Genomic DNA, 16385 nt, shown 5'->3' with positions numbered 1-16385 from the left:
GCAGAAGAAAGATAAAGGTAAGTTCAAGCAATTCATTGAGATGCTGAGAGAATTGGGCTTGAACATACCTCTTCTTGAGGCGTTAGTGTAGATGCCTGGATATGGTAGGTTCATGAAATAGTTAGTCATAAGAAATAAAAGAGCGACTATTGAGGATGTTGATGGTGTGTACTACTATAGTGCATCCATGACTAGGTCTTTGGCGCAGTTGAAGGGTGATCCCAGAGCATTCATTATACCATGATCTATTAGATCACCCCAATTTTCTCAAGCCTTGTGTGATTTAAGGGCCAGCATTAATTTGATATTGTTGGCCATATTCAAATAATTAAGATTGAATCCTCTGGAACTGACTTTGATGCAGCTATTGATGGCTGACCACACAGTGAAGAAGCCTGTAAGAATCTCGTTTGATATGATCCTGAGGGTGGATAACTTCATCTTTCCGAATGACTTTGTCATCTTTGACTGTGAGGTTGACACTAAGATGCCCATTTCATTGGGAAGACTATTTGTGGCCACGAGCAAAGCTATGGTTGATATGAAAAAAAGTGAGCTGAAATTTCAAGTAAACAGTAAGGAGGAGACATTCAATATCCAAAAGTCAGTAAAACAGCCAATCAACATGGGGATAGTGTTGGTGATAGATTGTATTGATAATCCTGGAGGATACTCCTTTGTTTATCTTGATAAATTTTGAGTAGTAAAGATACTTGCGTCGTGCCACGACCTTAAATCAAGTGTTGTATAGGAGGCAACCCATGGGCTTTTTCGTGAAGTTTGAGTAACTAACATAGCCACGTCGTGATACAACGTTAAATCAATCATTGAATGGGAGGCAACCCATTATTTTAATGTTCACATTTTTGTTGTTTTTGTCTTTTATAGGTTTTTAGCTTATGGACCTTACCCGAAATACGATAAAAATTGCTACATTCATCAATTTCCAGGTAAGGGGAATGTGTGATCAACCCATCATAGCCATAAGTCCCACACGGTAAGTTGAGTAATGAGTTGAAAATTTGAAATTTTGAGGATGAAAAATGGTAAGTTACGGACTCTAGCACTAAATTTCACTTTTGGGACATAAAACTTAGGTTGTGGGACCATAAGTATCTGGAAAAATATCAAAACACCTAGTCTAGGTTGCACAATAGGGGGCTAAAATGTTTGACCCAACACCTGTACCTAGTACCTGCGGACCACAGGTGGTACCTGTGCCCAAGGCCTGACCACGAGTATAGGCTGCAGGTACAAGTCGTGGCTAGGTCACTTTGTGGGCCTAATTTTTAATTTAAATTTTGGGCCCACCAATATTTAAATATGACCTAAAACAGCCCCCACCTATATAAAAACATTCTTACCCTCATTCTAACTCATTTAAATCCTTAAACTTCTCTTTTCTCTTTGAATTTAAACTTCCCTATTAAAATATAAACTAACGCCACACTTGAGTAAAGGCTAAATTGACACTTATTTGAGATACCAACTTGTCTCAACATGCTAAAAACAAGTTTTAACTTTGGTTTTTCTTGAGTTCTTCATTATTCTCTTCCGGTTCTTCATAAAAAAGGTAACTTTCTCAGCTCCTAATGGTTATATATTGATTTATTTATTTTTTAAACAAGATGATATGTGTATTCCATTGTAAAATATATAAAAACTATCATACTTTTATGTGGGAGCCTTGAAGTATCCTAAAATCATAATGTTGGGCCATGTTTTGAACTAAGATTCTAAGTTTAGGCCCTAATCGAAAGTTGAACTTGAATGAATAAAAGTACTACCACTAGTTGAACATGTTTGTTTACTTTGACATTCATGATCCTTGATTAGTGTGTATACATTGGACTTGTTGGAATTTCAAATAGGTCTTAGGGGTGTGAAAATTGAGTAAAAATTCAAACTTTTTGAATTTTGAGTTGTTCTTTAACTTTTATTATCCTTTCTTTTATTGGAAACTAACAGTTGGTTTTTCAGGTACATGTAGCACCTAAAGCAGTGAAGAAGACAAAGGCTAGTACTTCGAGGAGATGAGCATAGTATCTCGAGCCTCGTAGATCAATAGAGGAGTACCCAAGGCAGCGATGTAGAGGTACTACAGTTAGGGTGATACGCGGAGTCATGAGAGAACAGACTTGTCTGGCTGCTCAATCAGCTTTAGCCTAGTCGAGGATGAAGTCCATATGGATATCAACCCCACACACTCCTCCACTTGATGATCATGAGGAGATAGAGTCTGGGTCCACTCCACAGGTTATTGGTTAGAACCCTCAGTCTGAGGAGAGGTCCCAGATTCATCTGATGAGGTTGAGCTGGAGTTGTCATCTGCAATGCCCCAGTATGAGGAGGGTACTGCTACTTATGTACAATAGATAGAGGTACCCCAGTCTGATGATAGTATCAAGTAGCCTTCCTATGATGCTTCAATACAGCAGAGCCCCGTACCCGCACATGCCCCAGATGCACCTCCCAAGGAGGGATATCTGAGGTGGTATGTGGAAGAGATGCAGGAGATTTATGATATCGACAGTCATGTTTGGGATATAGGAAGGCCCACTAGGTGTATTTATGAGGAGCATCAAAATGACCTATTGGGGCCAGATTGAGTACCACAGCTGTAGGCAATATTTGATAAATATCAGTTAGATTGGATGACCAAACCACTCAGTTCCTACAGCCCGGCCATGGTACAAGAATTTTATGCTTCCTACAAAGCTACCGTAGTCCTTCTTATGAACAGACATCCAGGCCTAATTAGATTTTCTTGGAATCCAGAGATTGATCATACACTGGTTAGAGGAGCCATAGTTGATATTATAAAGGAGACTATTCACAAAGTTATCTTTGGGCCATATTATATCACTCATGCATCTACAGTTAAGTACGACCATAGACTGAGGATCGTACATGATCGACATATCATCTGGAAGGCTGAGCACCGATATGAGAGGTTCAAAATGGCTAGGTGAATAGCCAATTATATTTTACCACTGGGTTATGCAACCCCATGGGTAGAGAGTCAAGCAATGATTAAGAAGGGCCACTTGATAATAGAGGCAAAGTTTTGGTGGTTGCTGATTAGATATCAACTGATACCCACTACTTTGGATAACACATTAACGTGGGAGGGAGCAACATTGTTTACCTGTATGATGTCCAGTTATGATATTGAATTTATTGCTATTCTAGGTCATGAGTTATATGACAGAGCCTTTGGGAAATTGGCTAATCTATCATTTCATTGAATGATTCAGAGGCTATGTAATGAGGTTGGTATGCCTAAGTTACCAGGTATTGATGAGAGGTTACTTGTGACCGTGACTGTATAGACAAGGATCATGAAGGGTCTAGCACCTTCAGGCACTTCTAGGAGATCGAGACAGTAGGCAACAATACCATGGGCCCAATCTGATGGCTCAAGAGTTTCCACAGAGCCTACTAAGACACATTGAGATGATGTGGGTATTGGTATTGACATGGAGATAGAAGAGTAGAAAGAGGCTCCAGATTTGAGTACCCAAGGTGAGGGGCCACATGCTACTTCTTCTTTAGCCTTAGCTTCAACCTCAGAGCCGGTTGGTGCATCTATATAGCTTGCTCACCCATCCTCTATAGCTCCTATAACAAGTATGATTACTATATCAAGTGAGTTTTTGCAGAGTTTAGTGGATAGCTAGAGGGCCATAACCGCTCAATTGAAGGTTGTCGATACCAAAATGACTACCCTCTTTGGGAAAATAAGATCAGGGGTTAGGACCATATTAAGCAAGCCAAGGCTAGATAAGAGGCCACGCAGAGAGCTACACTGTCAGAGTTACGTGCTGATTTTCCAACATAGATTGATGAGCTGGAGAAAAGATTTATATCCCAATATACAGAGATAAGTATGCCAGATCTAGGTTAGATGAGGGGTATTTTGATATCCTACGAGCAGTGGTACGCTCTCTTTCAGAGAACCGTGTAGTAACTACTTCCTCTATTATGCCTCATGTGATCTAGATATCACCTCTGTATATGCTGAGATAATTTGATTTCTTTACGAAGGATGGGGAAGAGGTCCCAGCTATTGGGAACAAGAGAGGTCACTTAAACAACTTACATGATACTGATATGATACAGGAGAAGGCTGTTAAAAAGGCTAGGCACGATTCTTTATATACTGCATTCGTCGACAGGCAAAGGAGTGCACATATAGAAAAAGGTGTATTCACTAGTAGTGCATCACCGCCACCACTGCTGCCTCTGCCAGCTGATATGCCTCCATATGGGCATGCTTCTAATTCGGGCTCCTATTGTATCCCAGATATATTCTCACTTCCCTATGTTTTGCTTTGATTTAGCACATTGAGGATAGTGCATAATTTTTAGATGAGGGTAGGCATACCATGGCACTATAGATTTTTTTTTGTCATGCTTCTTTTCTGTCGGTTGTGGTATGATTGTATAACTAGAATGTCTAGGATAATTATGTGTCATATTGTGTTTTTCTTCCTATTGTGTAGTTTTTTATGTAATTATGAGATTTTTAAGTATTTAGGGTAGTAGTCATATTTTAATTAATTTTTGATACCTCTCTAAAAATTTGTGTTTTAGAACTGTGTTGATGTATATATGGTTGAACTTTGTGGTTCTTATTATGGCATTAGAATTAGGGACATGATAATCATTTGGTGACAATTGCATGAACTGGATAGGTGGTAGTTGGTGATGTTGACTCTATGCTATGTGTGTGTGAGATACTACCTAGCTTTCTTTGTGTGTTAAATTCAGAACTTGCCTGGTTTATCTTGCCTAGGTTGAAGGAAGGATAGTTACGAAAGGAGCTTAGGCCATTTTTTATTTTACTCCACTTTTTTAGCCTAAATAAGCTTTCGTGCGTGAATTATATTCCTTGATCCCTGCTTTGAGCCTTGTAAACCTATTTTTCTTGTTTTCACCATTCACCTTCCTATTTGTATTATAATTTACCTATTTTGGCTCAGGTTCTCCTTGGACATTGTGTACCTTAACATAGGAAAAAATCCTAAGTTGAGGGTGGCTATCATAGAAGTGTATAGTGTAAAATGGCTATAACGAGGGTAAAATAAGAGAAAAAGTTAGTATTGTTGGGTGTGATAGAAAAAAGAAAAATAAAAAGAGAGAAAAATGAAAAAAAATTATCAAAAATATAAAAAGAAAGAATAAAAGACCACACCCAACCTGAATGTGCATAAAAGAATAAAAGGGAGAAATAAGGGAGGGATAAAAAGAAAATTAGTTAGTCGGTGAGACCCCAAAGTTAATGTAGTTCCAAGGAGGATTAGTCACTCTAAATGTCCATATATATCATACCAGGCGCCCAAGCCTACATTACAAGCCGAGAAAACTCTTATAGTGATCCTAACTTGACTATCTGAATGCTAAGGTAAAGAAAATATGGGCAAACCTATGGTATTTGATATGTATTGACTAAAACTTCTTTTTTGAGTTGAGTGTCTTTTGGTTGTCCCTACATTGATATGTATGATTTCATATGAGTGAGTGGGACATCTTTGTGGTGAGGGCACTGGAGTCATATTGCCAGCTATTTGCCTGTTCTGGGTAGTGTAATTTGTATATATGAGTGGTTGTCTATTGCTAATGTAATTTCCATAACTTGATCCCATTTTGCACCCTATTGTGCTTCATTTTCATACACCGATAGTTTGAAAATTGAGATTGGATGGGGTGTTGTGATTTGAACTTAATGTGGTGACGAATTGACTTGAATAGCTTAGATTCTCCTAATTAAGAGTCATTTTTGTTTTGTTGTGTTTTTCTTGCCTAAGGACAAGAAAACATTTTAAGTTGAGGGTGTTGATGTTCTATAGAAATATAGCACTTTCAACGCTTAAAACGAGAAAAAGATGCAAGTTTTTAAGGCTTTTTTGTTAGATATGATCTTATTTGGGTATATTTTGCAGGAAATCATGTTTTAGATGCTAAGTTCATGAAAAGGGTGTAAAAGGATGTTTGCCAACTTTTGGAGCGATTATGGATAATCGGGATATTTTTTGGCTTTATCGTGATCAATGCATGTTTGAGAGTCAAAGAAAAGCTGAAAACTGACTCCCGACACCTACTAGGTCAACCTAGGGACCACATGTAGACCTTTGGACCACATATAGACAAAGAAGGTGCCAAAAATTCAAAATCCCAAGAGCTAACTTGCAGGACTTTATCCATCCGCAACCTGCGGTCTGCACCTGTGCCCTATGTTAGACTATAGGTACTACCTGCGTCTGTGCCAGACCGCAGGTACAGAGAGCAGGTGGCCACCGACCCTATTTTCTCCTAGTTCATTTGGGATTTATTTTTAGAGTTTTATCTTGTACTATAAATACCCCTTATGTACTTTTTAGTAGGAGTTACGCACTTTTTACACTCAAAAACATATTTTGATTCCACAATCCAACTTTGATCTTGCAATTCAATTATATTATCTTTGCTTGATTTATTTAGTTACAGTTGTGGGTTTATATTCATCTTATCATTGTGATTTTATTCATGCTTTCAATTATGATTGTTATTGATTGTTTCACAACTTTGAGAGGCTAAAACCCACAACTAGGGTTGTGGAAACCCTGGCGAATTGAAAAAGTAGGGGAATTGCAATTATTGATTTGAACCAATACCAATGGAAAGTATTTCTTTATCTTCTTTGTGATTGATTTCTTAATAGGTGCACACATTAGGATCCCGCCTAGATATTGCTACTTACTGCAAAAGAGGAGTAGTGACTAGAAAAAGATAAAGACAACAGTAATTTGGAGTTTAACTATTGATCTATGATTCTAGGTTATATCTACATAAGATGGTTAGGTTTCATCTAATAACTAGAGACTCAAAAGGTAATAGTTATCTAGGATTAAGATAAGGGTTAGTAGTGCGACACCCTGAGACTCAAAAGGTAAAGGGTGAAATACTTCTACTCGTCCAAAAGACTGTAGAAGGTACATAACTTCTCGATTCTGCATGTAAGGTATTAGATTGGTCAAATGACGCATGATAATCCTAGGAAGTTAAGAAGATAGGGGGAATACAATCGTAATGTGCACTTACAACTGATTTCAACTAAGTCAATACAGTTCTTTGCTCTCGATTACTACAAACAAAACCCCCTATTTACTTTTCCTATTTTTCCCATTGACTAAAACTGCTGAGATTTAAGCCGCGTGTTCCCTTAGGATTTGGCCCCAATCTTAGTTGGGTTACTATATCTTGACAACAATCGTATCATCATCTAAAAGGAGGTGCTTCTTGGATGTCATCATGCTCCTGGAATCTGATAGTTTGCCATTAGATTTTACTTACATGCGGTTAAGTAGTACTTTTGATGAGACCTGCTCTGATACCAATTAAAATTCAAGAGGGGGCTGAATTAAAAACTTTGTTGAGTCGACTAATAAGCCTAGTATCTTTGGATAAAATAAATTAAAACAAATATCAAGTAAGTAAATAGGTAAATAAGAAAATAACACAGTGATTTATCCTGGTTCAGAACACCAGTGTGGATCCTACTTCCAGTCCCCTTGGGTTTCAAAGGTTTCCTTTAAAGCTTTCAAATCATGAGTCAAAGTACAGATGTGATAAATAATTTCTGAATCTTATTTTATTATTCAGATCGTGTGACACAGCCTCAACTGATATAACTAAGTTGACTCGATCTTTCTCTTTTGTAACTATTATAAACTAGAAATTACAAAGCTTTATAAAGGCTAAATATTGAGACACACTAAGAGTTTCCTGTGAAGATGCATGATCTCTCTGGTCTTTAGTTTTTTCCTTTTATATTCTTCTGTTGGTTCTGCTACTTTGTTCAAAAAAAAACCTAATGGATTTCTTCTCAATCAATGATTTGATTTTATTTCTTGATTAAGGATTCTCATCATATAGTACATCCATATCAGATATGTTCGTACATAAGACACGGCCTGCCTTTCTTGGATATCATTTCACAATTATTCATGTCCATAAAAAAGGTGTGTCTTTCCTGTTGCTCTGCGATTTTCTAATTTTCTTCCTTATAATCTAGGATCTAATGAGATATTTTCTTGATGTCATTCCAAATCTAGCTTTAAATTTCTTGTAATTAGGGATCGCACAGGATGCTCCTCCAAATATAGCTCTATGATGATCCTTCTTTCCTTGATTACCTTTCTGATACATCTGCATGTTGTCAGTTATTACTTTGTCATTATTAAAACATGTTATGTTAATATGAGAAGCAAACAGAATGCTTGTATGATTCTAGGTATGTCAAACAAAACATATATTTGCTTACCATTTCCTGGCACATGGAACAATAGAGGAAAAGATAATAAGCGTCGGGTAAAAGAAGAATCCAAAACGTCTCATGTCAGAATAGCTTTTATTTCGTGAATTATTCAAGTGGATGATTTAAGTAGGTAATGAAGGAACGTCTTACAGCATGGGTAGTTTATAGGCAAAAAGTACATAGAACTATATCCAAAGAGGAAATATCGCATCTTTTTGAATTCGGAGATGACGAAAGTTGTGTTATACCTCTAGAATTGAAGGAAGTAAAAGAACATGTCAGTGAAGTAAACACAAATGTAGATGTTGAGAGTGTTTCAAAATAAAAATTAACCCTTCCAACTGGAAACTCTTCTTCTGACAAGCTAATGTAAAGTTTGATTGACAGGCATCATCCATGGTAGGACGTTCTTTTTTGCGCCGTCATTTTCAACAATTATTTCACAACATAAATTCTGTCATTCTCAATGTGTTTTGGGAGTCTTGTGCAATGATTTTGTGTTCTGAGATTTTTCAAATATATGATTTTATTAAACTATATATAGTTATATTCATGTATGCTTTAAAATAAATTTCACCTTATCTGTCACCTTTTTTATTAAATAGTGTAATGATTTGCTTGCTTTAGACTTCATAGGAGATGATATCCAGAACCTGCACAGGTGACTGATTTGCTTTAATTGAAAAAGCCCAATTATTATTATTTGTCTAGTTCAGTTTAATTATAGTCCATTCTTTCCGTAAGCCAACAAGTCTATTGATATTTAATGAATTATGCATAAAGAAAAAAGAACAGAGCAATTTTTTCCCTTCTAAAAAAAACTCCATTCCTGTTTCTTTATGCGTAGTTCTTTAAATGTCAACAAACTTATTCTCTTAGAGAAACTGGGTAGCTGGAAGTTCTTCATAGTTTTCTTTTCTGTATCATTCTTAAAATTAAATTTTTGATATATCAGTGTCGAATGAGACTGGTTGTTTCTGTTATCAAGTCAGGTGTCATTATTTGATGTTAGCTTTGCACCAGCTGAATCAGGAACTAAAGAAACAACCCATCAGTTGGAGGAAGAGGATACGGTTGTCATTATTTTTTTCTAAACCTTGTTACTCTATCTATTTTTCCAAGTGAAAAAAAACATCAAACAACTAATTTCTTGGCTAAGTTGGATTACTTTATTCTTAATTTAGTGTCTGATAGGCCCCGGTGTACCTTATGATTTGTTCTAATATGTAAGTTATTCGGTTTTTAGTGTCACTACTTTACCTATGAAAAGGGAACCAAGATTTCTATGGAGTGCCTACATCTCATATTTTGAGCTCATAATGCTTTAGAAGCTTTTCAGCAAATGCCTTTTGTTTTCATATATTCTCCATATTTTACTTCTATCATTTCCATACTAAGTTTTGCATTTCTTGCTCCACCACTAATGCTGATAAGTTGACTGTGTACGCAGTGGGGGAGGAAGGATTTTTTTCAAGAGTATTCAAATGCAGAAAGCAAAAATAAAAAATAAAAACCTGTCATGAATGGGTCTCAAACCCGAGAATGTGAGGCCCTTTGCGTGAAAGTTTGCACCCCTTTGCCACTGAATTAAGTTTTTTGCTTGTGTTACAGGGGTTCAATTTAATATATATACCCAGAGAAAAAAAATTTTATATATATGCAGTGTAATTTTTCGATGAAGGGGGTTCGGAACCCCTGAAGTCTAGGTAGCTCTACCCCTGTGTGTATGTATTTCATCTAGAACCATGTATACCACCTTTTAACCCCTATGTTGGCTTTCTCTAGAATGACCCAATTTTTTATTTGTGTTTATATGATGTGGTGTTTCTTCTCCACTTTTCTATTTCAGTTTCTTTAGGTGTTCTCTTTTTTAAGGAAAAATTACTTAAGTAAACACCTTAACTTTTCTATATTACTTTAAATACCATCCTACAAAATATATTACAAAAATCCCTTCTAAGACATAACACACTCGCTTTTACTGATACATTCCAACCCACATCTCAACATAATACCCAAATATTATTCTGCAGCCTAAAATCACGGGATTACTGGCGAAGATTATGCCAAAATCCGATCTTGAAGCAACAACTGTTATCTTCCATTACAATTACTCCGTTAACTTAATTATTCAAAATTAGTTGGAGGTTAGTTTGTTTATAGTTGATAATTTTGTTTATTAGTCTTGAAATTGAACAAATCCCTTTTCAATTTTATGTTCTTTAAAAATTATAACATTATTAATGGACTCAAGACCCTCTTTTAGTTTGGGGCTTACTCAAATTCAGTCAACTTATAATGAAATTGATATATTTGGGTTTGTTCCTTGTAATTTTGATTATAAAGACGTTGGTTTTCGTGAAAATAGATCTAAGTATCAAAATAATTTGACAATCATGAAAAAGTTACGGGATGCTGCTAGTGTTAAAAGGAAGAAGACTGTTGTTGATATTTCAAAGGAAAAAGGAAAGAAAGTTGTGAAAAGAGACCCATTACCAAAGGTATGGCATTTATGTGTTCGATTGACGAATTTCTACATAATTTGTTATTGTTATTAATAAATGCTAGTGTTACTAATTAGTATGATACATATTGAGGAAGATAATATTTGTGCATGAGTTATGATACATCACAAATTTTGTTATTATGGTACATAAGTAAGAATTTTATCAATATGTCTGATACATATGTTATAGTTATATATCGTAATATATGATGTAACAACTCTTAAAGCTAAGTGTTAATCTGATACATTACTTATGTACATAACTATAAGCAAATGCGTTATGATATATCACTATTTAGAACTAAGAAATTTACCAGGATGTCTGGTACAATCTGATACATAAGTATGAATTTTATCAGTATGTTTGATACTTATGTTATAGTTATATATTATAATCTGATACATTACTTATGTATTATAAGGTCATTAATGTGTTATGATACATCAATGTTTTTAAATGCAGGGGATGAAATATGTGATCAAAACTGTTTCACATCATCCTTTGAGGTTTGGCATTTCGTTCAACTGTAACTTTGCGACTGATGTTGAGTAATTTATGGGTAAAAAAGTGCTAAATATGTTTAAGGAGACATGTTTTGGTGTGTTTGTTGATATGCCTATATCAAATTTTCAAGGTCAAATAACCAAATGTTTGTTGATGCTTGAGTGTAAACAAGATAACCCAAAGAATTCCATATTTATGTCAAGGGAACAGTTCTGAAATTTACGATATTTGAATTTGCTCTCATTAGTAGTCTGAATTGCACCTCAAACATTAATGACTTTCAGTATCCAACTTCAGATGGCTCTATTTTAATGATAAAGTATTTCCCAGTAGCAAAAAATGGAATATCCAAAAAAAATTGTTGAACAGTATAAGATGGAAAATTTTGACAATGACTAGGATGCAATTCGGATAACCATATTATTTTTCATTCATACATTTTTGTTATTTTAAACTGATGATGCAGTTGTTAGTTATGTAGAATTCAATACGGTAGAGGATGGTCGATATGAACAATATCTGTGGGGAAATATTGCTTTCAACAAGTTGATGAACTCGTTGAGACAGGATTTTTTTGTTGAAAAGTAGCTTTATCAGTTAGGAGGAATGCCACATGTTCTTAATTTCTGGATGTATGAATATTGTTCTGAAGTAGATAAAGACATTGCTTGTCGTATTGGCAATCGTATCCCAAGGATATGTAACTGGTTTGTTGTTGGAACAAACCCTAAATTCGAAAAGTTCATGAATGGAATGTTTAGCAAGGTAATTTCTATTTATTTTCAATCTCTTTTTGTATTTTTTGTTGCACACATGGAATTTTATTTTATGTTTTCAATATATATATTTTTGTCAATATATGATTAAGCATGTAACTTGTTCATACTGTAGTATATTTGATGATCAGACATCTTTCATATCAATTCATGCAAAAAAATAACCTTTTTTCACTGTTACGTGATACATTACAGCACTCATATGGTACATTCACATACATAACTGTACAGTTTATGGTATACCACTACATGTTATGTAGAATACTTATACATTATTGCCCTTACATTCATTTAACTGAATTTCTTATTTTTTTTCAATCTCAATTATAGTATGTGTATACCAACATAAGTCCTACAGTTGATGAGCTAAAATGTATTCAACTACCAAATCATGATGGAATGGATTTGAAAGATTGTGTCAGTTCAACTTTGCCATCCACATTTTGTAAACAACCGATAAAAGTTGATCAGAAAGCTAAAATAATAGCTAGTTCATTACTTTTGGATGATTTTGATGATTTTACTACCCCACCACCGCTTGGACTGTTAACTAGGTCAAAGGCCAAGTCTGATATATCATTGGGACCACCTTCAAAAAGAAGAAAGACAGACGCTGAGCAAAAAGAATCAGTGACAGATCAAGAAAAAATTAAAGGTAGCCCCTCTGTTAAAGAAGTCAATGAATCACCTTCTAGCACATCAAACACAATTACTGACCCAAATAATGAAGAAGCTCCACATGAACCATCTCTAATGGATTTCGGCGAACAGACACCACCAGCAGAACAAAACCCACCAATTGTCAAAAGTGGGCGTGAGTCCACAAAAAAAATTAATGTGTCTGGAGGAACATATCATGAGCAAGTTTTGATAAAAGTTGATATGAATGCAATTGAATCATTAGTGAAGACATATGTAAGTGCAACGTGAATTTAAAAAAAATGGCTTTATTGACATATATAATATACTCTGTTAAACTTATGCAGGTTGACAAAAGATTTAACAACATTGAAGTATTAATGAAAAAATATCATGGAGAAATGGAAAAACAACATGAAGAAATGATGTTAGCTGTGAAGGAGAAGCATGATGCTCCACAAAAAGTAACTTTTAATATGATCACATCATATTTTATTAAATTTTTTATCTTTTTATTTGTTCAAAAGTTATATGTTTTTCAGGTTGTTATTGAAATCGATAGTTCAAATAAAGATGTGAAAAAGAATGAGACACATGGTGATGATTTGGGAACTCCGAAAGAACATCCAAAGAATGTTCCAAAAAGGTAAAGTAGTAGGAATGTTAAAAAAATATCGTATATTATTTTTATAATATAATGATTTTTTTGTGGTTCAGAATGATGATTGAAATCCTGTATATACTGTGGAGATCACAAGGGGGATAAAAAACCATCAACTGAGTCTTCTCACAAATTCAATTTTGATGATCCGGCTATTCGGAGACAGACTATTGAAGTTTAAAATGTACAGAAGGTACTGATAGTTCAAAAATTATATCGAGTGTATATTATTAATGCGGAAAATCATTATGTTACTTAGATATTGCATTATATCTTGTAAAACTGACACATTCAATGCAAAAAGATGAATACATTTGTCAATTCTTTCTCAATAGTGTTGTTACTTCTTCCTACATAAGTTTTACATGTTCTTTAATATCTAATTAATTTCATGCTTCAGGAAAGTGAAACTGAGGTTAAGAATGATGTATTTCAGCATTCCATCGATAACACCATAGCTGACTTTTCCTCACCAGTTAGTGCAATATAATCTGAGGAGCTTTTACAGAAAAAAAATCTCCCTAGTCTCATTTTACCAGCAAACAATATTGAAGATCGAAATGAACTGTAGGTACGTAGAACATACGGTTATGGATTATTTCATATGGGATCTTTTTCATCTAATTAATGTTAGTAGAATGCTATGACAGTTTGTAGTTGTATCTAATAATTTGCATTTTCCAGGTGTCCTGCACTGTGATATCATCTAAAGAATTTCAGGAATTCATAGATAATATCATAGCTGGCATGTCCACACCAATCATTGCAATGGTAGTAAATTCAGTCGATCTTTCACAAAAAGTCAATCTTCCTAATCCGTCCTTATAAACGGGCAATGTTGAAGTTCCAAATGAACTGCGGGTACGGATAACACACAAGATTTATAATATATATGTTATTAATTAGGAATAGATTTGTGTAAAAGAAGATTAAGCATGTTATATAATTTACCTGATACATTAAATACACCAAATTAATGTTTTATGAAATGTATCAGAAAATTATTAAATATAATGATACATAACAGTTTCACTAAACTGTATGGGTACTTTCTTAAAATATGGCCACACAGATATAATGTTAATGATGTATTTACACTATAGATATCATATGGGTTATCATACACATTTAATTTATATCTAATAATCTTTCTTTTTCAGGAGTCTACCAATGATAGTTCAACTGATGCGTCTCAGGAATCGATAGATAACATTATAGCTGGAATTTCCACACCAGTTGTTGCCATGAAAATAAAGTTTGTTAGTCCCACTGAAATCAATGACAATGAATGTCAAATCCATGATACTCAGCCTTAATCAGTTCTTACTGAAGCGGAATTGGGTAAACAGGATGCCATTAAAACATGTGCACCAAGAAACAGGAAGCGAACTACAATATTCACGTCACCATTTACAACTGCATTTGGTTCAAGTTGTAAAGGTAAAGAATCTGCAACAGTTGATTTTCCTCGAAAGCATCCGTTTGATGGTTATCTTATTTCCTATGATATGCCGACGGGACTAATCGAAGAGTACTGTGATTGGATTGTAGAAGGATTATTAAAGTTTCGTGAAAAGAAGTAAAATATTTTTACTTTTTTTATTATTATTTTATAATTTTAAAATCACAAAGAGTAATATAATTTCATTATACTCATGTAGGAAATTGAAAGACAACCACTGCAAAGCTAATAAATCAGGAATTGGTTTTAGTTTGTTGGATTTTGTTGTTATACAACCAGATTTAAAGAACTGGTTCTACACAATGTCTTAGTCAAACACCTGCTGGAATGATGAGGTATTACAAAAAATATTACTTACATGTACAATAAACAGCTTATGATACATATATATACATTATTTTGCATTCTGATACATACATATACATTATTATGCATTCTGATACATAACTTATATAAAAAGTAGATAACTATCATTCTCAAATTTTATATACCAAATTAATTTTCTTACTTGAGTAGAATTTATGGATATCAATAACTTATTTATTTTGTTATTTTAAGCAGCATGTAGATGTTATATTCTACTACCTGTGGAAGAAATCAAAGCAACAAAAGGATCAAGAATATCGTTACACCATTGTTAATTGCTTGGTCAAAACATACATTGATGCGACATACGAAAGTTACTTTGAGGATACAGCGAGTGATTCTCTCTCAAATCAAGATGATTATACAAAAATATTTTTTGTTGCAAGAAATGAAGAATCACTGATAAACATCATCAAAGGGTTCAACATACCAGCTACTTTGCCTTGGCACTTAGTCGATGATGTATACATTCCTGTAAATTATGATGGAAATTTTTACTGGGTGCTAGCTGTGTATCTTTAAATAAAAGATGTATCCAGGTGTATGACTCAATTTTGTCATCGCAACATAGAGAGCCATCACATGAGATCAAAAGGTTATCTGTGATGCTGCCAACATACATTAGTTACAGTGGATTACTGGAAAACACTGAACGAACTGTATGGTCAAGTCTCGAAGCTTACACAGATAAGATGAGTAAAGTGGCCGGTGATTTGAATGACACCCCATTTGATGTTGAATACATTGAAGATATTGCATAACAAGTCAGTGGTAGTTTGTAAGTATATCCTCACAGTTTTATATATCTAGAAATGTTTAATCTCATTTTTTATTGTTGAAAATTTTATAAATTTACATAATTCAAGCTTACACATTATTATACATTTACTGTCCATGTGCATATGTTTTGATACAACAATAATTCCCATATTATTAAGCATCTAACTAAATGATTCGTCATGCTTAGGGACTGTGGAGTTTTTCTAGCAGCTTATCCAAAATTTCTCAGCGATCAAATGTAGATTCCTTCATCAAATCTTGATGCAGAATATCTTCGAAAGAGATATGCAATACTCTTATAGAACTATGGAGTTAAAAAGACTAAGAAGATTTATTCTAGTGACCATGATAATCCACCAAGACCACGACCATTTTATGTTCCTCCAACTGA

At 34.4% G+C, this 16385-nt stretch overlaps 1 protein-coding gene across 1 annotated transcript; it reads left to right on the top strand.

The window, feature by feature from the left end:
- Positions 1-10695: 10695 nt before the first annotated feature.
- On the top strand, positions 10696-15975 carry LOC107849157. The gene is made up of 12 exons (XM_016693799.1): positions 10696-10800; positions 11269-11332; positions 11966-12075; positions 12417-13001; positions 13073-13189; positions 13268-13360; positions 13787-13861; positions 14071-14157; positions 14547-14645; positions 14736-14933; positions 15410-15688; positions 15754-15975. Exons 1-12 carry the CDS (start codon positions 10696-10698, stop codon positions 15973-15975), a joined length of 2034 nt encoding a protein of 677 aa, XP_016549285.1.
- Positions 15976-16385: the final 410 nt, after the last annotated feature.

Source organism: Capsicum annuum, chromosome 12, assembly GCF_002878395.1.
Source record: "Capsicum annuum cultivar UCD-10X-F1 chromosome 12, UCD10Xv1.1, whole genome shotgun sequence".
In the NCBI taxonomy this organism is placed as follows: domain Eukaryota; kingdom Viridiplantae; phylum Streptophyta; class Magnoliopsida; order Solanales; family Solanaceae; genus Capsicum; species Capsicum annuum.
The sequence above is the reverse complement of the archived record's forward strand: the minus strand, read 5'-3'. Positions and strand labels throughout refer to the sequence as shown.

What these genes read in the sequence shown, in the direction of transcription:
- LOC107849157 (XM_016693799.1), top strand. Translation starts at nt 10,696, where the DNA reads ATGAAAAAGTTACGGGATGCTGCTAGTGTTAAAAGGAAGAAGACTGTT. An exon ending in CGAAAGAACATCCAAAGAAT is followed by an intron (nt 13,361 to 13,786) that starts GTTCCAAAAAGG and finishes TTCATGCTTCAG; the next exon opens with GAAAGTGAAACTGAGGTTAA. An exon ending in TAGCTGACTTTTCCTCACCA is followed by an intron (nt 13,862 to 14,070) that starts GTTAGTGCAATA and finishes TGCATTTTCCAG; the next exon opens with GTGTCCTGCACTGTGATATC.